General features: G+C 36.6%; 1 protein-coding gene across 2 annotated transcripts in view; it reads left to right on the top strand.

The window, feature by feature from the left end:
• The window catches only part of PTPN21 (protein tyrosine phosphatase non-receptor type 21), a 44,119-nt gene that overhangs the window by 2,789 nt on the left and 16,271 nt on the right, over positions 1-25,059 (top strand). Inside the window, exons 2-13 of one of the 2 annotated variants that reach the window (XM_059850114.1) lie at positions 1,006-1,379; positions 11,486-11,655; positions 13,512-13,609; positions 15,252-15,319; positions 15,766-15,836; positions 17,153-17,240; positions 17,449-17,537; positions 19,945-20,032; positions 20,736-20,815; positions 21,953-22,054; positions 22,590-22,650; positions 22,951-23,035. In XM_059850114.1, coding sequence (XP_059706097.1) covers positions 1,200-1,379; positions 11,486-11,655; positions 13,512-13,609; positions 15,252-15,319; positions 15,766-15,836; positions 17,153-17,240; positions 17,449-17,537; positions 19,945-20,032; positions 20,736-20,815; positions 21,953-22,054; positions 22,590-22,650; positions 22,951-23,035 — 1,180 coding nt within the window. In that variant the 5' untranslated portion in view covers positions 1,006-1,199. The remainder of the gene's footprint in view (positions 1-1,005; positions 1,380-11,485; positions 11,656-13,511; positions 13,610-15,251; positions 15,320-15,765; positions 15,837-17,152; positions 17,241-17,448; positions 17,538-19,944; positions 20,033-20,735; positions 20,816-21,952; positions 22,055-22,589; positions 22,651-22,950; positions 23,036-25,059) is intronic. The other variant, XM_059850115.1, reaches the window with a different exon arrangement.

Below are 25,059 nucleotides of genomic sequence, written 5' to 3'. Positions count from 1 at the left end.
CTCCGGGGGCGCTCCCGCCGCCGCCCCGCACAGCCCAGCCCAGCCCAGGCAGAGCAACCTCGCCGAGGGAATGGCATCCCCGACCCAGAGCAGCGGCGTGCGACGGGGAGATTTCTAAGGAACCTTCCAGCCCAGGCCTTTCCGTGACTCTGTGACAAATTTCACAGACTGGGGTGCGTGAGCTAAGAAAACACTTGGAAAAGGAGGAAGGCAAAGCATGGAATAGAGTTGACCGGAGAAGAGACGTGAAGGTGTTTGCAAAAAGTGGGGACATGGGTGGCTACCTATAGTCTGGATGAGAGTATGTTTTTCAAGGAAAAATTAGAAAATAAATGGTTCTCAGAATTTGCATATTCTCTTGGTGAGGCAAAGCATAACCTGAAGCATCATACAGCAGTTTAGCATAAGGAATAATGGTACGACTTGCTGTAATCCATGGAAGATTAAAGGAATTGCACTTTAATTGTCTGGTAGGAAATGGCTAAGGTGTGAGTTTTAGGGCCTCCTTTGCCTTTCTTTTTTTCCCCTTTATCATTTATGGGGCTTGGTTTTGTGTTCAATCCAACAGCAGATAGTGGCTGAGGCTGCAGAAGGCTCTGAAAAACGAGCCAGGTTGCTGGATTTGCTCTTAAAGAAAATGTCTTTTTTCATATTACAAATACCTTAGGCAACTCAGATTTCATAAACATATTTTATTTAAATACCAATTTAGTTTATAAATACTCATTTTAAGACACTGCAGTCACGCTTGATTAAGATTCATTATTCACTTTTGAGTTTAAAAAAAAGAGATCAACTTGCCAAAACCTAATGTCATTTGTGGAAAAACCAGAAACTCTGGTACTTATTTCATTATTTGAATACATAACAGCCCTGCATTTTGGAGAGGTAGACTGATTATTTAGATTTAGAAAAAAATATACATGTTATTTTTCCCATGTTACCATTCCCTTTTCAGTCAAAATATTCTGATTCTTGTATTTCTTCTCTTTCGTTCCTCACTAGGACTCCAGTGGATGTCTCTTCTCCTTGTCTCTTGGTGGAAAACTTGCTTGGCTTTAATGGATACTGCTGCTGCTGGTTGATCTCTGGAGACTTTACAGCTCCTTACCTTTTGAGAGAAGGTGCCTTCTGGTCACCTCTCAAGGTCTCAGTGGTAGTAGCTCTTTATTACTGGCCATCTCTGGGGGAAAAAGAAGATGCCTCTACCTTTTGGGTTAAAATTGAAAAGAACTCGACGTTACACAGTATCCAGCAAGAGTTGCTTGGTGGCTCGTATCCAGCTGCTCAACAATGAATTTGTGGAGTTCACACTGTCAGTGGAAAGCACAGGCCAAGAAAGTCTGGAAGCAGTGGCTCAGAGGCTTGAATTGCGGGAGGTAAGTGAGTCGTCAAGTGAAGGCGTAATTTTAGTTTTTGGTGCTAGATGACCTATGTGGTAACTCCTTGCCATGGAGGGTGATCAGCTACTGGAAGAGCTATCCTGTCTTCCCATTGTTTCTTCACCTTCTGGTCTTTATGGGGACTTGGATTGCTCCTAATCAGTTGCTAAACTTGTTACAGAATTTAGGGAATGTCCAAGGGGAGGAAATGTGAGAAGTATCAGTGAATAAAAGCTTAGAATGCAGCAAAAACAAAGCAAAAGTTTTTTGAGCATGACATTGCTGAAAATTCTACTTAAAAAAAAAACCACAGAGGAAGAAAATAATTTCTACCTAAGCAACATGGTTAAAAACTACAGCAAGACTTCAGTCATAAGACAGCGTTTTATTTGTGTGTGTGTATTTTTTTTTCTGATGGATTAGTGCTGTAAAAAGAATCTAAAGCACAAAATGTGATAAGTGTACCAGTTACCAACTGTTTGTCTTGCTTGTTTACATACCACAAATATATTTGCAGACATTGTCTTGGAGCTCATACTTAGTCATACAGATTGAGCGCTGGCCTTATGGTGAGACTTGGTTTGTGCTAGTTGAATATGTAAATATCTGTTCAACCTGCTTTTCCCCAAAAATCTCCTTACTTGGTATTTTGAAGGATTCTTTTGGAACTGAAATTTGGTCTTCCACACATTTAGTGATTTATTTCTACATCTTCTGTGTTGAGTGAATTCCTTCTGAAATGCTAAGCTTTGAAATGTTAATAGAAATCTACATAGATGACCAACATATGAACCAATGTCATTACTTTCATATGAACCAATGTCATTATTTTAAAAAATTGTTGAGCACAGGTGGTTTGAATGCAGTATTTGGATGCTCTCAGTCCTGGGTGAACTGACATTTCCCCTAGAGTCTGAAAGGTTTAGTTTAGTTGATTTTGGAGTCATTGAACAATGACAGCATGTGCACTTCTGTGGGGCAGGAGAGAGAAACTAGTGATACAAGTCTAGGGTTGCTAACATTGTTCTGAAAAGCACCCTTTTGTTCTGTTATGTGGTCTGCCATAGAATGACCTTTTGATTATGGAATTCAAATAAAGGATGAAAACCCTGGATTTAGGTAACCAAAATATGAGTAATTGTGAAAATAATTAGTAATAAATATTTGCATTTGTAACTATGATCTTTTGAAATATTATCTTTTTATTGTCAAGCATTGGCAACTGTTGGTAACTTTGCTCAAATATTGAGCAAACATATTTAGAACTCAATCCTGCAAACATTATTACTTTACAAAGCATGCATTACTGTAAGATTCCTCAGTGGGAAATGTTATATATAGTAATTTATTTTCAAAAATGCTTTTTATTCTTTCTGTTTAAAGAATAATAAAAAATGAAATAGACATGAAGCCATAAGAGTTTGTTTATTGTGGTTGTTTTCACTTGCAATATGCATTCTTGTAGAGTCTCCAAGTATTTTTTAGTGTACAGTTATTTTGGAAAATACAATTCTTTGCAAGGGTATGCCTTCTTTTTTTAATCTTTCTTGTTCTAACAAAAAGAGAATCTAGCTATGCTTGTAGCCTTAGTGTTTCCTTAGAACACATCAGATATCAAATATTTAGAATTCAGTTATTGTTGTGTGAATGGAGTTTGTCAATTTTATCTGTCTACTTTCAGATGTAACTTCTTAGTCATAGAAAGTGTAGAATTTTTACTGTTTGCAAAATGCAAAGTCTTTGTCTTCCTGAATGATGACTACTAGCTTCTATTGAACCAGTCACAGAGTGCTGGAAATGCAGTTTTTCCAGCTATTCTTCATTATCTCGTTCTTTGGAACCACTCCTAAATATCTTTTTAAAAACAAGGCAAAAAAAAAAAAAAAAAAAAAAAAAAGGGAGCAAGAGATGCAAGAGATGTAATTCCCTCGATTAAGGGTCATATATCAGAATAAGGGAGTTGACAGTACACTACTGAACTCTGAGCAGATTCCTTCAGTCATGCATTCTTGCATGGATTATTTTGGCAGGAAAATGTGTTGCAATAAAAGGGAATGGAAAACAGGGATATAAATTACTTTCCAGAGCTTGCATTCAGAAAAGGTTGTTCTGCCTTTAAATAGTCAGATTTGCCAAGCAGATACTGGGTCACTCCTGATGGCTTGCTTAGTAGAAAGTTTTCAGAAAGAAAAATGTGTTCAGCACTTTCATTAAACCCGCAAAAACAACTTTAGTCTTTGATACAGTAAGATACAAAGTATTTCTCTAGAAAGTTGCCTATTTTTAGTTCTCTGAGCAGCCTTAAAGCATGAAGCTGAATTCTAAGTGTTCAACATGAAAGTATGACTGTTGATTTAAATACTGAGACTGGGGACCATTCTCACATCCAAGGTATCAGTTTCAGATTACTGTATATGGCCTACAAGCCAGGACAAGCAGTTCCCAAGCATCTTCAAAACAGTTCACTGCATGAGGCATTAGGGGAATCTCTACCATTTTTTTACACATTCAGTGGTAACATTTGTAACCTCTTTCTCTCTGGTGTAGTTTGGAATTCTGAATTTGGACAGTTGACCTGAACTATTTTTAATGGTGTGCCATCTTTTAAGATATTTGTTTTAACAGATCTTTATCTAAGCGAGTAACCTTCAAATTATGCATTGCATGGCTAAACACTGTTTTTCTTTTGATTTTCCAATTAGTACTTCTCAATTTCCAAGTTGTATACTAGTATGAATACATAGTTAGCATTTAGGAAGATTTACATATGTTGGCAATTTAATTTTTTTACAGAATGGTAAACGTTTTAGAAAAGTGAAATGAATTCATTAAACTGAGTATCTTCTGGTATTCCTAGAATGTGACTCATCTGGCAGGAGTATGTAATCCAGCTCTCTTAAACTGAGGAACTGGGGAAAGAAGCCAAAGGGAATAGTGAACATAAGTTACTTACCTTTGTAGAACAGTCTGTCTTTTATCCCATGAAAGAACTATAACCAAACATGATTTATGCAAAAAGGTGGTACAGAAAACCATTCTGGAATCACAAGTTTTGAAAATATGCCGAGATCTCTGCTGGTTAACTACCTTAAAAAGTATGTGCAACAGTGCTAATCTTGCATCTAAGGCATGAGTATGCAAATTAAATCCTTGAAAATATAGAGATTTTTTAAAACATTGTAATATAGCTACAAGGTACATTAGTACATTAGCTAGCTAGGTTTCGCAGGAGATGTTATAACTGGTGTCTTTCTTTTGTTGATTTGTTGTTGTTGTTGTTGTTTTCTAAACAGCACAGCACTTCTAAACCAGAGAGAAGAGGCAAATTCTGCTACTGTGTACAAGTAGAGTCTGACTTAACTGCAGATATGTGGTAGAGTACAAGAATAAGAACCAATGGCAGGGAACTTCTGTGGAGTGTATGTGTTGTGCATATGGAAGTTCCTGTGTTTGTTTCGGATATGCAGAGGAAAAGGAACCAAGGTTATCTGGATCCTGAATAACTTCAAAGTTCTGAAACATGCCTTGGAAATGCTTGAACTATGCTGTAAAACTTTGCTCTGCATTCCAAAACATCAGTTCTTTTTTGGAGAAAACACAAAAAAATACCTTTAATTCATTGTGGTCGTTTCTTAAATGTGTTTTGCATATGAAAAGAGTGTTTTTAAAATCAGGCCAAGTGCAACCATAAATATTCTTATGTCTGTATGTATCAGTAACCATATTGACTGACAAATAAGAGTCGGGATGCATCTTGACAGAGGGATCATGAACATAATTATGTTTATATCTTGTGTAAAAGTCTGACAACATTTTAGCTGATGCTTGTAGAAATAAGAGAAGCAGTGCTTGTAGTTGAACTTCTGTGGTTGCCTCTCTCAACCAAATTTTCCTTATTATTAGGAAAGGAGAAATTGACATGGAGGAATGTGTATGAGAATGCCAGTCTTCCATGTGTAATCTGATAAGTTTAAAAGATGCTGCTTTATTGAAAAGCAAATTTGAATCCATCTAAAATAAATATTAATTATAAGAGTATGATAATTGTAATTTAGGAACGAAGGTAAATTGAAGGATAGAGCAGTTAGGCAAAAATCAGTAACTGCCTCAGTTCAACTCTTGTAGCTCTTCCTTCCTCTGAAGAAAAAAGGATATACATCCTGGTAAAGGGTTTGAATTCAGTCTTACACTGAGAAGCACAAAATAGAGGTTTTTCCATGAAAACAATAGTGGCAATGAGGAAGCCCTGCTCCTGATTTCTTTAGCATTTTTATAAAGTTAAGTCAGAATTTAATACCGCTTAATTGCATTTTGTTTACCATCATGTCAGTGAATTGCTGTACAATTTTATACCAATTTTGACAGAAGAGGTTTTCTTTACTTCTGAAGCAAAGGCATTAGCTTATTGTTTAGTATTTTAGGCTTCAACTTTTTTCCCTTTAGTAAAGCAATCAGAACTTAAGCCTCTGATGAATGGGAACATGATACTTCTTCTAGTGTCAGTGATGTGTAAGGTGAAGTTAAAAGTAGTGAGTTCATCCTTCTCAGAGCCTTGAACACTGGTAGGAAAAAGTAACATGATTTTTTTCAAAAAAAGTATATTTCTGCATTTCTGGATCATGTTGATAACTGGCCTATCTCTGCCAGAGGTTAAATATATAATATATCTTGGACATAATATTTTCTGTGCAATATGAAGGTGTGGATCTTTAGCTTGTAAATTAGTCAGCTTACCTTTGTCAAAGGTCCTGATGAGTAGAATCTTCCTTGCCTGTTAGAGGATTGCTTATTCAAGATATTTGAAGGGTGTGAAACACAGTACATTGTGATTTGCACAGTGTTTCATTCAAATAAATTAGAATACATCAGATTACCTTGCAACATATTGATTTGCTTATTTATTTCTTATCCCTTCTGTTTTGCTTTAAACTACAGTTGGCAATTTGTTTAAATAGCATTTGTGAAATCCATATTAGAGTAGTTAGGAGAAAATAATTTTGAGAGTGTTGGAAAAAAAAGTTTCCATTATGAAAGAACTAAGATTTAAGAATAAATTGTCTCTTTGTTCATATAGCTACTCTGCTAAATATTCCTTCCTGCCGCTACAGTTGAAGAGCTTGTCAGTGCTAGAACAACAAAAAAAGTATAGGCAAAAGTACCTACAGTAACTAGCTTCACCATGGGGGTAAAGGGAGGGATTTATGTCAGTGATCCTCCTATTTCTGTAAGAAGAATTGGTCATGGTAGTAAATAGATAAGTGCAACTTTCTACTTGGTGGCTGGTACATGATGGGAGGTTTTTTTCTCCACCACTTCCAGGAAGTCTTGGATATTGTACACTGGCCAGTCCAGGCTGCTCCAAGTCCTTTCTCAGCTTGAGATTGGGAAGTTTTGTGGAGGAGGTTGTCTCTTGTGATAAGAATGGAGTTTCTGGAGAATTTTCAAAGCCTGTTGTCTCCTACTGTAGCTCTTGACAGTGGGTGTCGGGAAAAACTTCCATTTGGTATCTGCCAGTTGTGCTTAGTACAAGATTATTGACCCAGTTCTCCTGCATGTGGTTTATTTCAACTGTGCTATCCTGATAACAGGAGCTGTTCTGTATCCAAGCATATAATAAAGCTAGATGTGGTGGAGCCCTTGGGCTAACTGGGATTTAATGAGTTTGACTGCAGTGCTTATCCTTCAATAAGAAAAGGTGTTTTCAGCATTCTGATCAGGGAAGTCTTACAGTTTGTTTTATTTGTATGTACCAATGTAAAAGAGGAAAAGCCTGAAAATATATTTTGACTGTATTCTTCTGCTACTGTTTAATCTTTTCTGATTTTTTGCCTAAGATCTTAGGATGGGAATTCCTCAGGTACCCTTGAGGGAGGTAGCCAAATGCATTAATTAGAAGGCACTGTATTAACCACTAGAAAACAATTTTCCTTTCCAGCCTCTTTGTAATCTATGACATATTTTGTAAGATTTTTAGTACAGGATATGGAAATTAACTGGAAAATTGAGTGGTCCTACCCTCTGCTCAGGAGGATCAAGTGCTCCAGGGGTTGCCTGGGTTTACCACCCAGTTGCCTCCAAAGATAGACATTTGACACCTCTTTGGGCTATCTGTTCCAGTGTTTGGCTAGTCTTGTTGTGAAATTTTTTTCCTGATCTAATTGGAATTTCCCACATTGCAGTTTGTCCCCAGTGCTTCTCATACTTGCCGTGGTTACTTCCAAGAAGACTCTGTCTCTATCTTCTCTGTCTGTTTCCTGCTCTTAGGCAATTGAAGTCCACAGTAAGATTCTATTTGTCTCTCCTCAGGCTGATCAGCCCCACTTCTCTGACTTTCGTTGTACATCATGCCAGAGGATCTAATACAGTCACCTGCAGTAATGTAGTTTTGTGGCACTCATACCTGGTGAAACTCCTCTGCTTCGCTTAGGAAGTATCGATGACTTCAATGATGAAGTCACTCCCACCAGCTTGTGAGCTGTAAATACTGCATGGGGTTTTTGGTACTTTTGTGTTCTTGATAGCTCTTGAAATTTTAGGCAAAAATATTTACTCTCTCTAGTGTCAGAAAGCAAGTAGGTAGAAATTAACTGTGCAGAAATTATATGTTCCTTTTATTTCTATTTGATTTTCTTCAGAGAGGTTGGGTCATGAATAAGTCACTAAAATAAACGAACCTCAAAGTAGTGTTAATCTTAACAGCTTAACATATTTTAAGAATTATGTCATGACATTCTTTTTAGCACTGGATGTTGTCCTGAGCTGCTAATAATAAAATGTTTTAGCAATGAATAAAAGTGGGTTCTATTTTAATCAGTGCGAATATTCCAGGGTGCATAAGCTCCTCTGAAAACTCACAGGATCAAATTCTGCCCTTGAAGTGAAGTGGAAGGTTTGCATAGAAGTCAGAAGACCAGCTTTGGTCTGTAGTATTTTGCATGGCTTGTTTAAAGATATGCTGGATTCCAGAGGATATTTTAAAATGTGGAAACATTTTTTTTTAGTCTGTTATGCTCAGGTGTGTGTAGGCAAGAAAAAGTGGTCGGTGTTTCCAAGAAATAGATCTACTCAAGTGATCATCATGCCTTAAAAGTAGTCTATGCATTCAGTTTAAATTAAGGGTGTAGAACCAGGAGTATTTTACATCTGAGAGTTTGAAAGAGTGGCAGTGTTTGTGGTCTCTTTGCCTCACCTCTGTTATACATCTGTGCTGAAGTTTAAGTACACCAAGGCTGCAAGTGAGTTTATTCAAACAATCACTGTACTTGTTTTTGGGTGTATTTTCAGTTGGTTTACAAATGTGCTTGTGTGATATGATTTATAGAAATCTTTCAGCTGTAGCTCTTACCCTTTGCTTTCAGTCTCTGCCATGGCCATTGCCCTTGTCCAGAATGTTGTGGTTCCACATTTTAGTGCTCAGCCTGAGGCTGATGTGGTTGTCCTGTCAGAGAATTGGGCTGGGTCAGACCAGAATGTCAGCATCATGGTCTGACTTTGGTTCCTGTGACTGCATGCATGCTGTTAACAGTCTTGGGATGAAAGAGAAACACACCTTTTTACACACATTCCTTTCCTTACTCAGTCTGCAGGAAGGATTAAGGAGGAGTCAGTCATTCAGTACATTTTATCCTTTTTAGCATGTGATATTGCAGTGAACATGATCTTTCTTTTGTAATGGTCTTTCTGTCGTACTGCTCTGGGTTTTTTTTTCCATAGCACCTTATGGAATTTAAGATACTGTCTTCACAATATCCTTGTGGTGTGGTGGCCTAATGATTGGGGGATTGAAGAATAGAAATAAAATGTTGTTTAAGGTATCAGCAAACTTTGTGTGCCTGGACTGGGAAATGACAAATGTGTTGTTTATATTATTTATATTCAAAGCCATAATTCTTTTTTCCTCTTGAAACTCGAAATATTAATGACTTTCTAAATTTGACTCTTGGCTTTCAGACTTTAGAAGTCATGAGCACACAGTGTCCACCTGAGAAAAATTTGGTTTGTAGGATTTGCTTTACAGAGAACCCTCTTTCTGATTTGGGAATAGTCTGGTTTTATATTGTGATTTTTAAACTCTCCCATTCTGCACTTGCTCTAGATACCTTCCTCTATACAGAAAAAACTGCTTTTTTCTTCAATGAAGTGTTCTAATTCAATTGACTTTCTGTACTATAGGCTGTATTTTTATCAGAGGGCCAGAGTTGTTTTAAAATTTATAGAAAGGTTAACTAGGCAGATTTTGTCTGATTTTTTTATCTTATTAATACTAATTTTGCAAATACATTGTAGCTAGCACTAATTTTAACTTCAAGAAATTTCTTTAAACTGTGGGGTTAAAAAGCCCCCAAACACCAAAACCACCAATAATCACTTAACACTGTGTTTATGCCCATTTAGAGAGGAGCAAAGTACTTTTTGCCAGTATGCAATGCCAAAGGAACACTATGCCTTAGAACTGGCTCTAATTTCCTATTTTTGCTAATATCCCAGACAAAATGGTTTTATGAAATAGATAGTTTTATTAATTTAATGCTGCACCTTATGTGCCTCGAATTACTTGATGGTCTGTGCTGATATGAAGCACTGGTTCAGTCCCATGAAGTTTGGGATGGGGTGTATGTGCCCGTGCTGTGGTTGTTGCACACACAGTCAGCCTGTCAGAGCTGTAAGGAAAATCTGGAATCCCATGAGTGGACTCTTCATCCTGTTTAGACTGGAAACTAAGATGTGTGTATAAGAATTTTCAAATGTGTATACGGGCTAGTTTTTGCAGGAATGTACTGAAGTGGCCTTTTTCTCCTAAGAGCTGTAGCTCCCCAGTGAATTTCAAATCTGTTCTCCACAATATCAAAATGCTAGAGCTTTTGAGAAAACAACAGTAAATACTTTTTTTTTACTAGGGAGACAATTTTTCCATGAGATGTTCACAGAAAGTATTGATTTAGAGAAATGATAAATATTCCCTCTTCTTTATAAAACTCCATCCTTAAAAGCTTTTTTTTGTGTAAATTTAAAATGTCTGAAAATATGGAAGGAAAAATATTGGATTAAAGGTGTTGGCATTTCTACAATTTCAGTACATTAAAGTTTATGTAGCAAGGACTTGGAGAATTTTCATATAAGTAACTACAGACTTACCTTATACAATTACCGAAGAATTTGTAATTTTTTAACACTCATCTCTCTCCTTTGGTTAAAACACTTCTAATTACTGTGTCTGGTTTGGCTATGATAATGATGTGACTATTTTCCAGTCCATATCTGTTTGCTGGTCCAGAACTGAACAAAATAAGTACTGTGGGAGCAGATTTTAGTCAGTTTAAACATAGTGGAGAAATTTAAATTTTTGTGGGTGACTCTGCAGTATGGATTTAGAACTGTACTGTGGAGCAAGAGAAAAATACTCTGATCCAGACTCCTTCTGGGAGAGGATCTAATAAAAATGAGGTTGTGTTGCTCAAGATGCTGTCCAGTGGGATTTTGACCTTCCAGGGGTGACTTCCTGAGCCTCTCTAGGTGGTCTGTTCCAGTACATGCTGTATTTTGTGTTTTGGCTTGGTCAGGAGTGGCCTACTCAGGCAAGATATCTTCCTGCTCTGCTGTATCTGCTCCTTTTCCTGCTCATGCAGTGAGCCATGCATATGCGTAATGAGCTCAGCTTTTACTGGGCAGCTGTCCTGTGCTCTTTTGTCCTTCAGCATCCCCTGTGATCCTGCCTACCAGGTCCCCAGAGGAGCCAAGCTTTGCCCTACTGCTGTCCCATGTCATTTTCCATTTGCCTTCCCCGCTTCCCTTAGATTTCCTGTCACACATGCCTACTGCTAGCATCTGTGAATGGCCACAACAGAGTTATGAATTATGAACTGTTTCCAAATAAAAGAGTAGTTCTGGTACAGTTTTAGGTGGGGGACCTTATGTACCTGAGTTGGTTATCTGGATGTAATGTCTGCTTTTTATGGTAAATGTCTCTGCAGTTCCTGAAGTTTTCAATAACCTTACTCAGTGCTTTAAAACATTTATTTCTAAGTAGCAAGACTTTCATGCAGTATATTTTATCTAATATCACAATATTAACTTTTTTCATAATTGAAATACCTCTTTTTCAGATTACATATTTCAGTCTCTGGTATTATAATAAGCAGAATCAGCGCAGATGGGTAGATTTGGACAAGCCTCTGAAAAAGCAGCTGGACAAATATGCCTTGGAGCCAACTGTGTATTTTGGAGTAGTGTTCTATGTGCCTACTGTTTCTCAGCTTCAGCAGGAGATTACCAGGTAAACCTCATAGTAAAAACTCCTATGTGTTTATAAATTTGCTCTCAGCATTCTGAAATGTATAGTTTATTTAAAAGTTGTCTGCTTTCCACTCCTCTACCTTAATAGAAATGAAAACTATTTTAGGCAGAATTTATGTTCAAACTATATGCTAATTTATCTTTGGAATAATTAAATATGTGATAAACTAAGCATGCAACTAACTTTTTTGTGATCTTAGGAATTTGCTGAAACCTGTTTTAAGTAACAGGCATAACTGCATGGTCAGTCTTTTGATTGTTTTAGTCTCTTCTTGGACTTTTGAATTTGTTTTGAGTTTGCTTGACTTTTAAATTTGTTTGTTTGGTTTTGGTTTTTGTATTGAAGATCCATATGTTGCTTTCATGGACATCTATCCTGCACAAAGCACTTGCAGATTTTCTTAAGCTATGCTTTCTTTGTTTTGCTTTCAGTACTTTCTGTTCTTTTAGTACAATACATTGGCAAGCTACAGGCTACTTTGGCTAATATGGATGTTAGTTCTGGTATTATGTGTATGTTTCTACTGTGAAACTGGGGAACATCACATAATTTTTCCTGACTGCAGGAGGAAAAGTAAAATTGAGCATAGATACTAGCCAGCTATTCCTATGGGCCTGTATATTGGCTTCTAATGGTTTAATGTGTATAGTTCTGATTTAATGATTTTTTTTAATTGGAAATTGGGTACAAAACCCATAGCTGGATTACAAACATGTATTGTTATTTCAAAAGTATGTGCTTGTATTAACTAACCCATTTAAGCTAAAAACTTTAAGTTGGCCCTGCTTTGAGTGGGGAGTTGTAGCAGATGATCACTCAGAGGTCCTTTTCATCTTAATTTAATCTGTGGTTACATGAAACTGTCTCTGTTCCTAAAATACCCTGCCAGACACCTTTCCTGCTAATTGTGATGTGAAAGATTTTCAGGGTCACCAGGTACAGACCTCTTGGTGCAGACACTGGTGCTGTTGTGCTCAGTGCTTGGCAGCTTTAGTTTTTAGACTTATGTATAATTTCTGAAGGATTTTTTTTTAAACTCTAAAGTTTTGTGCTATTTCTTGGTAATTTTAGTGGCTCAAAAATCAGAATTACAGCACATACTTCCATGTCCTCAGTATTAATAACCTTACTTCACCAGAGTTAACATACAATTTGAGGAAGAAGTTTTTGAAACTAGACTTATAGAAGACAAATGTCCTCTGTGACCAAGTTGGTGTAGCTGTACTGGCAATTTTGAGGTGTTTTGGGCTCCAGATAGAAAGTTCTGTAGGTGGCTGAAAGGGACAGAAGAATTCAGGCACATAGTGGCTCAGACTGTGGACAAACAGTACAGGTAGTAGTGGCTGCATGTACGAGAGATGATGCAGGAAAGGCATAAATTAAAAGAAAAAAAAGATGCCTTGAAAGTGAGAACAAAATGTACTCATCAGTTGTAATGCAGAAATGAAAATCCCTGCTGGGACTGAGGGAATGTACATTGTTAGATCTATTGGAAGAGAATGCAGCAACCCAGTAGCAGTTTAATGAATGTTGTAAAGAGGCAATAACAACAATTTTAAGGAAGGAAGAGGAAAAAAACAGAAAAGAGGGTTTGGTAGTAGATAGAAATTGTAGAGGTTCTTTAAGATTACTGATTCTAGAATCATATATGAAAGCTAAGGGAGGCAGAAGTTTTAAAAGGCCTTGAATTAGTCCAAATGATGAGGAATACTACCCTCTACTCAGATTGGGGAATGCAGAGAGGAGTAGGAAATGCAGGCATTGTCTTCTACTCTCTCTTAAAAATTAAGAAGCCCATGTTAGCTTTTTTTTTCTAAATTTTTTTTTCCCTATAGGTATCAGTATTACTTGCAATTAAAGAAAGATATCTTGGAGGGCAACATTCCTTGCACACTGGAACAAGCAATACATCTGGCTGGTTTGGCAGTTCAGGGTAAGTAAGAAATTGTACCAACTAGCTAATGTTACATCAGAAACTTTAGTGATATATTTTTTATTGCCTGTTTTCTTTATGTCATTCAGGAGACCCAGTTCATGAAGTTATGAAAGGGGCTTGCTCCTTAGGACTTTGCCATATGGGCTGAGGCGAGCAGTGGTTGAATCACTGGCCCTGAACTTCTCTGCAGTCCTCAGAGGTGTACCTGGGAATCTAACATGTAGTTCAGGAGCTGGATTTGAATTAGATATTGGAGTTCCTTTGGGGGCAAAAGCTTCAGTTGTCTGCCTACATCAACAGACCCTTCCTCTGTTTCTGTTAATGAAGACTCTTTATTCTGACATATCTTCATAAATAAACAACTTTGAATGTACTTATATTTCCACTGTTTATCCAAAATTTCCCATCACATAAGATTATTTCAAGTTAGTGTGCAAGACTGTTAGCAGTTCTTGTGTTCAAATCACTCCTGAAAACACGTTTCTGTGATACCTGGATGAAAAGGTGGCTTATTTTTTCCTAGCTAGGGTCAGATGGGATAGAGTATACACCAGTCCTGAGGCTGTCTGCACTGATCATGTTCCATGTTCCTTGCAACGTGCTTGTCTGATACTAAATCTCTCAAAAGTTTGTAATAGCAACAGCTGTGTTTGTATATTGTTATTTGTATATCATTCACAGTGAATGCCACTTCAGTACATCTAACAGCAATTGTAAAACTGCCAAAATTGAACAGGATTTAAAATCGCTGGCAGTATATACAACATATATACAAAGATTTTAAAAAAAATTTTATTTAGTTATATACATTGGTTGTATCACAATAAAGATGGTTATTATGTTTTCTTGAAAATATGGTTACCAGTGGAGTAGGATAAATGGTATTAATACCTTGTTTATATAACAGTGAATCTGTTTAATCCAAGCCATGTTCTAATGGCCTTCAACAAAAAAATCTTGTTTTGTTATCTGTATGTATTTGGACAGTGTAAATGTCTCTCTGCTCAAGTGGGTTGTTTACAGAAATCTTTCAATATAACCTCCTTTCCAGATGGAAAATATCCTTTTAGCTTTCACCTTCATTTCTTATTCCTGTATAAAAGATGAGCTGTATATGTTGATAACACAGTGAAAAAAACTCAAAAAAGCACAGGTTCTAAATTGATATGCTCCAATGACTGAAGTAGCTTATACCAGGTAGGTTAGTAATTTTAGCAGGTGAATGAGCAGAAGCAGTGCTTGCTGTTTCAAGTCAACTGGTTTCAAGAATGATCTGTATTTAAAATCAGTAGAATAGGTTAATTCTAAACACTGCTTTATCTCAAGAGCTGTATTGGTGGAGTGTGTCAGAGGTGCTCTCCTTTTATGGGAATAACTTCCATATTAAGTATTTTATCATTTCTTCTTCTCAATCCACAAGGAGTGTTACCAATCATTCTGAACAAGGTAAAAAGATGGGAGTTTTTTACCTTTTCTCTTTATAAGCATTAGTAATAGGTTGGTTTGTTCTGTTGTTTTGCTTTATGTTTGTAGTTCAGTAGGATGGAGATTTGCTGCTTGGAGATCCTGCTGCAATTAATTAGGTTTTGAATCATTTTGTTGAAAGTGTTTGAATCCAAGATTTTTTTTATTTTTTTAGCGGATTTTGGAGACTATGATCAGTATGAATCTCAGGAGTTTCTACAAAGATTTGCTTTGTTTCCAGTGGTAAGTACTAATTTTAAATTGGTGCATTTAAATTACTAAATTGACAAATTTAAATCCTTCTTAAAATTGGTAAATGCAGATAATTTTTAGGAAACTTCTATGATGCATTTTTCTTACTGCTCCCTAGGCCGTCAAATTTAACTAAAGGGTTTTTTTGAGATTGGAGTGAGAAATGACACTTTATATTACACAGAAACAAAGATGTAGTGAGATCTTTTCAATTTTATTTTATATTACACTGAAAAGAAGATTCAGGTACAAATGGGAGAGTAAGTAAAACCACTTCAAAACAGTGTTTATGCTTTTGGGGTTTATTTGTGCATATTACAGCATCTAAGTTCCAAGGCTAGAGTCAAGGGTTGATTTGCACGTGTAAAGAGATTATAACCATTTCATTTTGTAGAATTTTTTTGCATTTCATTCCACAAATGCTATTTTACCTTAAGGGTTGGCTACAAGAAGAAAAAATATTGGAAGAAGCAACACAGAAAGTTGCCTTGCTACATCAGAAGTACAGGTAACATGTCTAAAGCTCTTCAATGCTTAATTTCAGTCTTCAGTAGCTTCTGTAGCTCAGAAAGTTGTGAATCTTGAAATGCAGTTGGACTAATTTCACTTCCCATTTAAATGAGTCTTTTCTCTAGTTCATCTGTATTAAAGTTACAAGGGCTTTTGCTGAGTGAAAATGAAAAAGAGAACAAAATATTTAGTAAAATAAATTAGAGGATTCAGCTTGAAAAGAATATGGGACACAATTAAATAGTGTGACTTCACCTGTATCATGTTTCTGACTCTTGTTCATGTGAAGTTCTGACCCCAGTAAGGATGTTTCTTGATAAACAACATTGGGAGGCATTAAAGGCAGGAGAAATGCAGAGACAGTAACAGTGCCAGAATGCTTATGACCTTAGGTAGAAGGGGGCTAAGGTGCAATATTCCAGGGCAAAAGAAAGTTGTGTTCTCTGTATCAGTTCATTCGTGAAAATTGTTTGTGACTATGTGAGTAATACTGAGTATTTTCCCCTGTATTGTTTTAAAACAACACTTTTAAAATTGCAGTTGCACTTATCTTTGAAGTGCACTTGTAACAAGATTGCGTGGCTCCAGTTCAGCAAAGAAAACTTAATCTTCATGACAATAGGAAAACGTGAAGAAATTGGGAGATTTATGATTAAAAAAGTATTGAGAGTCATAAAAATCAGCATGACAGGATTTTTCAGGTAGAAATAATGTCTTTTATGAGTTAACTGAGGTATGTTGGTGGGTAGGTAAACACAAGATTTTAAGCTCTGTGATATTGCTGCAAGTCTGTGAGAAAGTGGTCTTTGTCCGTTGGTCTAATTATAAAGAATTCTACCTTTACCTACAGATCTTGTCCTCAGGCTTTCAAAGTATTACTGTAAAATTGTCATCATTTAGAAGATGAAACTGTCTTTTCTGAAATGAAAAATGCAACTTCCTATTTCCCCTATAGCAATATAGAAGACATTCATGTCTTGAACATGTGTGCCTCTGGTAAAGTGAGGAGATGTGGAGACAGTGCTGGATTTGATCAAGAATGTGATAATTGTCTGCCATTAGTAGAGATGGTAATATTGACTAGTCTTTGTTGCCATTTACCCCTAAAGATGCCAGAGAGAAAGAAGTTATTAGAATCAAAGTGTAAAGGCTGAGCCAAATGTATCAGTCATTAACACAGATAGAAATGGGATGATTTGATGGCTGCCTGGGTGTCCTGGGGATGATTTTCGAGCTTTGACAGTGTCCTTCAGAGTAGAAAAAAGATGACTTTTTTTTATTGGCAGTATTAGCTGATTGTTGTTTTATTTGTAGAGGCCTTACTCCTCCTGATGCAGAAATGTTATATATGCAAGAAGTGGAAAGAATGGAGGGCTATGGTGAAGAGACTTATCCTGCAAAGGTAAATGAGGTTTTGGTCTTGTCTAATTACCCATTTTTCCCTGCTTAGAGTGGCTTTTATTTACTTCCTGCCGAAAGTAAATAAAACCCAAACCCCAAACCACCCATAATTTTCTGCTCCAGAATTTATAAAAGCAGTTGTTTCTCAGGTAACTTTGCTTTTGAAAACTTTTTCCTTTACTTGCGTAATTTTTTGTAACCTTTTACAGGACAGCCAAGGAAGTGACATATTCATTGGAGCATGTCTTGATGGCATCTTTGTGAAACACAAAAATGGTCGTCCTCCTGTTGTATTTAGGTTAGTATTATTCTTCCATAAAACATCTTAGTGAACTTCACATTTTGGGTCTGTTTCTCACAAGCATCAATGACTTTTAGATACGATTTGTATTTATGCATTTGATAAACCTGAACATAGTCTTGTAGTCATCATACTACAGAGAATACTGAAGCCAGTGAAAATTTCTCAATGCAGTAACTTCAGAATGAATCTCTTTAAGACAGATTAATTCTAAGACATGAATATTTAATATACAGTTGCATTGCAAAATATTTATTGAATCAAAAAGGAGCAATTCTCTGCACAGAGGGCATCTTAAATCCTGAGACTGTCACATCAATTCATATAGAAATATTCACTTGTGAAATTGTCCAGAAGTTCCTTTCAGATATTATATGTGGAGAGTTACATGATAATGTTTTATTATTTTGGATTAATACATTGTTTTAGTTTATTATTGAATGTTCTTATGAATTGTAGACAGAGCTCTGACATACCTAAACACTTAAAATTCAGTCTTCACATGAAATGGCTTCCCACTGACCTTAAGATATGTTGCTTGGGCATCTTTGGGTAGAATTCAGAATAAATTAAAAAAAAAAACATTTTGAGATTTTTTTTATAAAATGAGTCTCAGCAATTTAGTTTTTATTAAAGCAAGTAAGGGTTTATTCTTAGTGAACTTCAATATTCTACAATTGAATTTTTGACTGAATATGAAGAGAAATCTTGAAGTCCTGTGGTCCAGCAGTTACTGATACTTCACTACTGGTGATTTTCTGGGGTTATAGAAAGTAGCCAGCTTTGCTTCTTTCTGTCAGTAGTTTTGTTTAACAGGATTTAGAATTTACTACTGCTGTGTGTCCTTCAGAAAAATTTCTGTCTCAGCTGTGATAGGAGAGCTGATGCTGAGCTCTTTTTGATTGTCTGGTGTCATCAAAGTGCCCTGTTCTGCTTTCCTACAGCATTAAACAACAGCTGTACTTACCAAACACACAGGCAGAGGAATAAAGCTTTGTGCATGCATTTCACATAAATTCTCAAGGAATTGTGCATGCAGTGTCTGTAAACATAGGAAAAAAGTTGCACATTGGGAAGCATCAGAAATTATTTATATTCCAATTTCACAATCCAGTTTTCTGCTCTTTTGCTTGTTTGTTGTATGACTATGGGCAATTCCATCATGGATAGCAATATCATGTTATTTGGGTGGCAATAAAGCATAGACAAATGACCCATTAGTATGATTTACAAAGACTGGATTATGCTTGAGATTGGTTCAGGTAATTTCATAGTTGTGCCCACAAAGGCTTATGAACCAAGGCCTTAAATTTGAGGGATTTTTGTTCTACATCAGAATGGGACATTAATGCTTCTCTACCTCATATACATGGGGCAATAGCTGTGGAAAATGCTAACAGACACCTCTGTGTAATGAAAATGGGAGTCATATAAACACCTTTAGAGACAGCCCTATATGCAGGTCATGCTTTTTCCATTTGTTTGTGTACTGTAGAATATTCTTTTAATAAATATATGATACAGGCATTATTTACGCTAGCATAATACTAATGGTTCAAATTTGTATTTAAAAAGAAGATGAATAAATATATTTTGTGCAATCTAAATTTTTTTCATCTGTCAATGTGTAAGAGTTCTAGAAAATATGCATAATAATGCCTTAAAGGCTTTGTTTGGTGGAGGTTTAATTTTTTTTTCCCTGGAATGTAGGGTTTGCTTCTAGGCAGATGGCACGTTATAATTTACTGATGACTAAATTTGTATAAGTTTGATTTTTTTTTTCAATAATTGGAAGAATTTCAAATGGAAGCCAAGTAATCATCTTACTGTACATATTGTACATCTTCCCAAGAGTTAGTCACATACATGTTTTCTTTTCAGCAGCCATTAATGGTATGGAAGTGATGGTCTACAACTTGTTCAGATAGATTAATAAACTTTTTCATAGAATCACAAAATAGTATTTAACAAAATTATAAACTTATAGCATATACTGTCTTGGGAGGGACCCATCAGGACCATGTTGTCCAACTCCTGGCCCTGCACAGGACATGCCAGGAGTCACACCCTGTGTCCTAGAGCATTGTTCAAATGCTTCTTGAGCTCTGTCAGGCTATTGCTGTGCTCACTTCCCTGGGGAGTCTGTTCCTGTGCCCAGCCACCCTCTGGGTGAAAGCACTTTTTCCTGATATCCAACCTAAACCTCCCCTGACTCAGCTGTAGGGCATTCCCTCAGTCCAGTCACTGGTCAGGGGATGGGAAAGATCAGTGTCTGCCTCTCCTCTTCCCCTCATGGGGATATTCTTTATCCACATTCTTGATGGTGGTTCTGGTTTGCAGTTGCATTTTTTGAGGTTTGAAAATCAGAGCTTGTCCAGTCATATCCTGTCCCTTTTGTCTGCAGGTGGCATGATATTGCCAACATGTCCCACAATAAATCCTTTTTCGCATTAGAATTGGCAAACAAAGAAGAGACAATTCAGTTCCAAACTGTGAGTACATTTTTATTTTTTTCACTAAGTCATCAGTAAATAAAAACAAATTAAGACTGATAATTTAACTCAAAGGTTAAAACCTACTATCTATATATTTAGCAGCTTTGAGCTGGAAGAGTGAGTCAAATGTAATAACGCTGTCTTTGGCCAGCTTTCCATGGGAAGGCATTAAAAATTGGACCTTTTATGTTGAGTACATTGAAGTATTTGGTTATGTGGTCATAAAAATTTTCATCCATTCCAGTAAAATTTCTAGCATGTTTTTTTGACTTGAATCAGTGGCAATTAAAGATAGATATAGCCTTAGAGCTTTGCTGGAGTGGGCCATGGCATTCCTTGCAGAATTCATTTTATTCAGAATCTACCAGTTGCTTTTGTCAAAAGGCAGCTGTTGACAATCTTATGGTGATCTTAACTGTAATTGTGTTACAGCTGAAAAGTGTCTTGAGCAAAAGGCTTCTACTTTCAAATTTCCTAAGTCTAAGAAAATTGATAGACTAGAGTGTATATTTGAATCTGCAAAGTAGAGTTTTAGGGAAAACCTGGTGACATTAATAAAGTTACAGTTAAAAAATTTAAAGTTAAAATTAAATCGGTCAATGGTAATTTAATCTTAAAAATTTCAGTGGCTTGTCTGAAAGCAAGTGAAGGGTATGAATGTTTGACTTAATGCAAATATTGGGTTTTGTTTTTTTGGCAGGAAGATATGGAAACAGCAAAATATGTGTGGAGGATGTGTGTGGCTAGACACAAATTTTACAGACTAAATAAATGCAGCCTGTAAGTAGAATACATTAGCAGAACTCTTGGTGCCCTTGCAGCTTCCATTGGGAAGTGAAATCTCCCACTCCCTGTGTAAAGTCTTTACTGTCCATTTTAGATGACTTGGGTTCATTTTCTTAATCTTTTTTGAGAAAATAGTCACCACCAGTTTTTGAAGTACTTACTGCCTTATAACAGAAGACAATATTAAGTGCTGAAATCTTACCATAAATAATAATGTTTGGCCTTTGCTCTGGATCACAGTGCTGTGAGAGACTTCAGTTGCTTTGGGGTCTAATATTGCTATAGCTTGTGAGCTACTGGAACCAGCAGGGTTTTGGCCTGTGTTTGGGTGAACTGCTCTGAAAGGACACTAGAGGCTTTAAAAGGGCGGGCACTGTATGTGAAGCACTCCTGAAATGTGCTGGATTGACAGCTAAGAGGTATGTGGTTCTTTAGATATCCATGGAATCTGTATAGCTCAAGTAGCACCAGTGCAGAGCAAATTTAATACAATTCATCAAATTAAATTTAAATGGGCTGGTCTCCAACTTGTAAATCAATGGCTGGAATTTGAGCTACTTTACTGGAACAGCTTTCTTTCAGTTAAGTTTCTTCAGTCAAAGAATAGAGAATTAGACACAGTGAATAGTCTATAATTGGAAATGCATGATTCCCATATGTTTCACTTCTCTTCCTGTATGAGAAGATAGATGTTTATATCTGGCTGAGGCCAGTGAAAAGATAATTAAGTATTTTGTGCCACAGGTGACTCATTAGCGTGTTTAATGCTAATTTATTTGAGAAGTAAGATAAATTTGAAATAGAGTAAACCTCATACCTCAAAGCTTGTAAACTTGTCTGTCTTTTGAGAGTGATAAGAAGCATTGGTAGAAGTAGTGTGTTCATGGGACTTGTGCATTTCTGTCTAAATAATGTCAGATCTGTAGTTCCGTATTAAATGTCTGTCTCTAGGATTACCTATTATAACCACAATGTGGTTTTCCATCAGGTTAAGTCCTCAAAAAAACTTTTCTGGTTATTTCTTCACTTAAGATTTCTTGTCATCTGGTCCTGTAGCTGAAAACTGTCTTTTGCATGCCTGTATCAACTTCAAGGGTTTTTTTCCTAAATCTGTACATACCTTGTCTTTAGAGACTCCTTGGACTCTCCACCTGAGGAGGGCTCTCAGAAATCTTCCCTCATTCTTTCCCTTCCACGCTTTCCAATCCTTTCTCGTCCTTCACTTCCCAAAGGGTGAGCTTAAAAACATCTTTCTCACTAAAAAATACCTGTTCCTGCATTTGTATCATGCTGTCTTTTGACTTGCCTTGCTGTGAGATGCAGAGCACAGGGTGGGGGGAAGAGGAGCTTAAGACTTCTGAACTTTATGTCCTGGAGCCAATCGAACAAATTATGAAAATTCATTACCATTAGATCAGTATTAGAACACATAAATGCTAATGCGTTATAGTAATGCTTTACAGATCCTGTAACATCTGTAATGTTACAGTCCCCAAAAAGTTTAATGTCTGACTTTTAGAACAGGCAACTGTAGAACAGGAGATTAACTGAAATATTTTGATCTTGGGTTTTTGATTTTGGTTTCTGATGGTGGCTAATGCACAGAGCTCTTTCCTTTTGAGGCTCGTGTGGAAGACTAACACAGGCCTGGCTCCTGAAAATGTGATTTAAGAGTGATTTTTAATTGAACTTGGGAGTGCTTTCTGATTTTTGAAATAGGTCATGCTATTTTTAAGAATAATTTCTTGTCATTAAATTCCTTCTGTAGCCAAACTCAGCCAGTTACAGTGAATCCTGTTAGAAGACGATCTTCATCCAGGATGTCCATGGTAAGGAAAGCAAATAGATTTAAGTTTGCATTTTTATCGACTTCAGGTGACTTTGAATCAAATATTACTGCCCTTCAGTGAAATGAAATGAGCAGTGAAAAAGATGAGTCTAGTATGTGAGGAACTGTTTCTAACTTGTAGGAAGAGCTGCTATGTAATATCTAAATAGTGAAATTAAAAAAATTGCAGTGAAAAATATTTTAAACACTTCTGGTTTCAGTTTGAACACTAAAACTTCAATAATTATTTTTAAAATGAATAATCAGTTTTTAAGTAACAGTAAGATATTTACTTTCTTAGCCCAAGCCTCAGCCTTATATGATGCCTCCACCACCTCAGCTGCATTACAATGGTCATTATAGTGAACCATATGCAACTTCCCAAGGTAAGCTCATTAAATCTATGGCCACACTACAAAATTTTCAAAAGTAAAAACTTAATTTATATGTGTAGCTACTTTAGCTATAGCGAATAAATTAGTAGGTAAACACCAGGTAGGCTTGTACTAGAACAGTCATTGAAGTGCTTGCTGCTACTCTAGACACTCTAGGCTAATGTGAAATACCTGTATTCAGTCATGGAGTTACAGAATTGTTTGGGTTGGAAAGGACCTTTAGGATCACCAAGTTCCAGCCATCAACACAGTACTCTCAAATCCATCACTAAACCATGTCCCCAGGTGTCACATCTACAGGTCTGTTAAATATCTCCAGGGATGGTGACTCCACCTCTTCCCTGGACAAGCCTGTTCCAATGCTTCACCACTCTTTCCAAGAAGAAATTTCCTAATATCCAATCTAAACCTCCCCGATGCAACTTCCCTGAGGCCATTCTTCTTGTCCTGCCGCTTGTTACCTGGGAGGACAAACACAGCTCAGTGCAACCTCCTTTCAGATAGCTGTAGAGAGCAGTAAGGTTCTCCCTGAGCCTCTTTTTGTCCAGGTTAAACAACCCCAGTTTCCTCCACTGTTCCTCCTCCATATCCTCTCCTATGGGAGATGAACAATTCTAGTTAGGATAGCATGTACAGCAACTGTAGACTGAGGTGTCTTGTGTGAGTTTAAGCTGACCATTGCTTTTCTTGGTCCTTGTATCAAACTGGTCTGTTATGGCATTGTGAGATCCTTGTCAATATTGGTCTTAATAGCTGCAAAGAGATTGCCCCAAGACAATTCACACAACAAAAAATTAAAAAAAACAATTAAATTCAGAATGCAGGAAGAGAGACATTTGTCTAAGTTGTCTTTACCCTTTGAATTCCTCAACTACAAAGTGTTGAGGAATTCAAAGGGTAAAGAAGTTTGCAGATTATGGACTTGGTATATATTTGATTGAAACAAAGAAATAAAAAACCCCAAGCAAACCCTAACTAATATCTCAAGCAATCTAGACTCCTTATCTTAGCACTTTACAGCGGAGTCATGGCTGCTTACTCTCATTATTTTGATTGTTACACATTGTGCCTTTAATTAACAAAGTTGCTGCCCCGAAGGGCTGAATCTAATCTTATGCAAAGTCTCCTCAAGTTTGATAGGAACTTTCTAGACCTACAAATCTGCTGGATAAATAGTACCATAAAAGGCCAGCTCACTGGGAAGGGAATAAGCACATTTTCTATCAAAACAGAGTTAGACAGATCTGAATGAAATACAGGTATTCAGGTACATTCAGAATGTAACTGAATTCTTTGCAGTCTAGTATTGTAAATACCTTCAAGCTGGGTGCTTGCTATGACAAGTGTTCCATTTTTGAGCATTTTTTCATAAAACAATTTTTGGTTTTCAGCGAATTCATTAACGTATGTGTGGCAATTATTTTGGTGAAGCCAAACAGTTAAATCATGAAGGCATCATCAGCAGTGACTGAATCTGGAGTCTGGCAAATTGAACATCCAATGAAGTAGTAATTAAAATGATTAAATATGTCTTGGATGTATAAAGAGTTGGAACATTTTCTTTACAGTGTATATATATACATGTGAACAATATATGGTGGTAGTTTAAACTGCCTCCAAAATTTCTGGAGAAAAGTTAATTTTTTTTGAGGTCTTGTTGTGCTATATCCACATATGTCCTGAAGGAGTAGAAGAGAGAAGAGCAAGGGGTTTTGTTTGCTTGTTATGGGGCTGTTCTCAGGGTTTTGGTGGTATTTTTGTTTTGGTTTGGTTTTTTGTTGTGGTTTTTTTTCTTTCTTTGCTGTTCAAACTGATTACATTAGTGCAAATCCTAGTGTAGACATTAATTTTTTCAGTGGTGTGGCTTAAGGTTGATATGGACTTTGTTTATTTTGGACTGAAACTTAGGAAGCCTATCCGTGTTTTCTCATAGGGATTTGTATGACTGAAATAAATATAATACATTATTCTGGTGTATATACTGTGGGTATCAACAACAACTGAAAAGCTGGGAT

The sequence above is a fragment of the Haemorhous mexicanus genome, chromosome 6 (assembly GCF_027477595.1).
Source record: "Haemorhous mexicanus isolate bHaeMex1 chromosome 6, bHaeMex1.pri, whole genome shotgun sequence".
In the NCBI taxonomy this organism is placed as follows: Eukaryota; Metazoa; Chordata; class Aves; order Passeriformes; family Fringillidae; genus Haemorhous; species Haemorhous mexicanus.
Note: the sequence above shows the minus strand (reverse complement) of the source record. Positions and strands in the feature narration are given on the sequence as shown.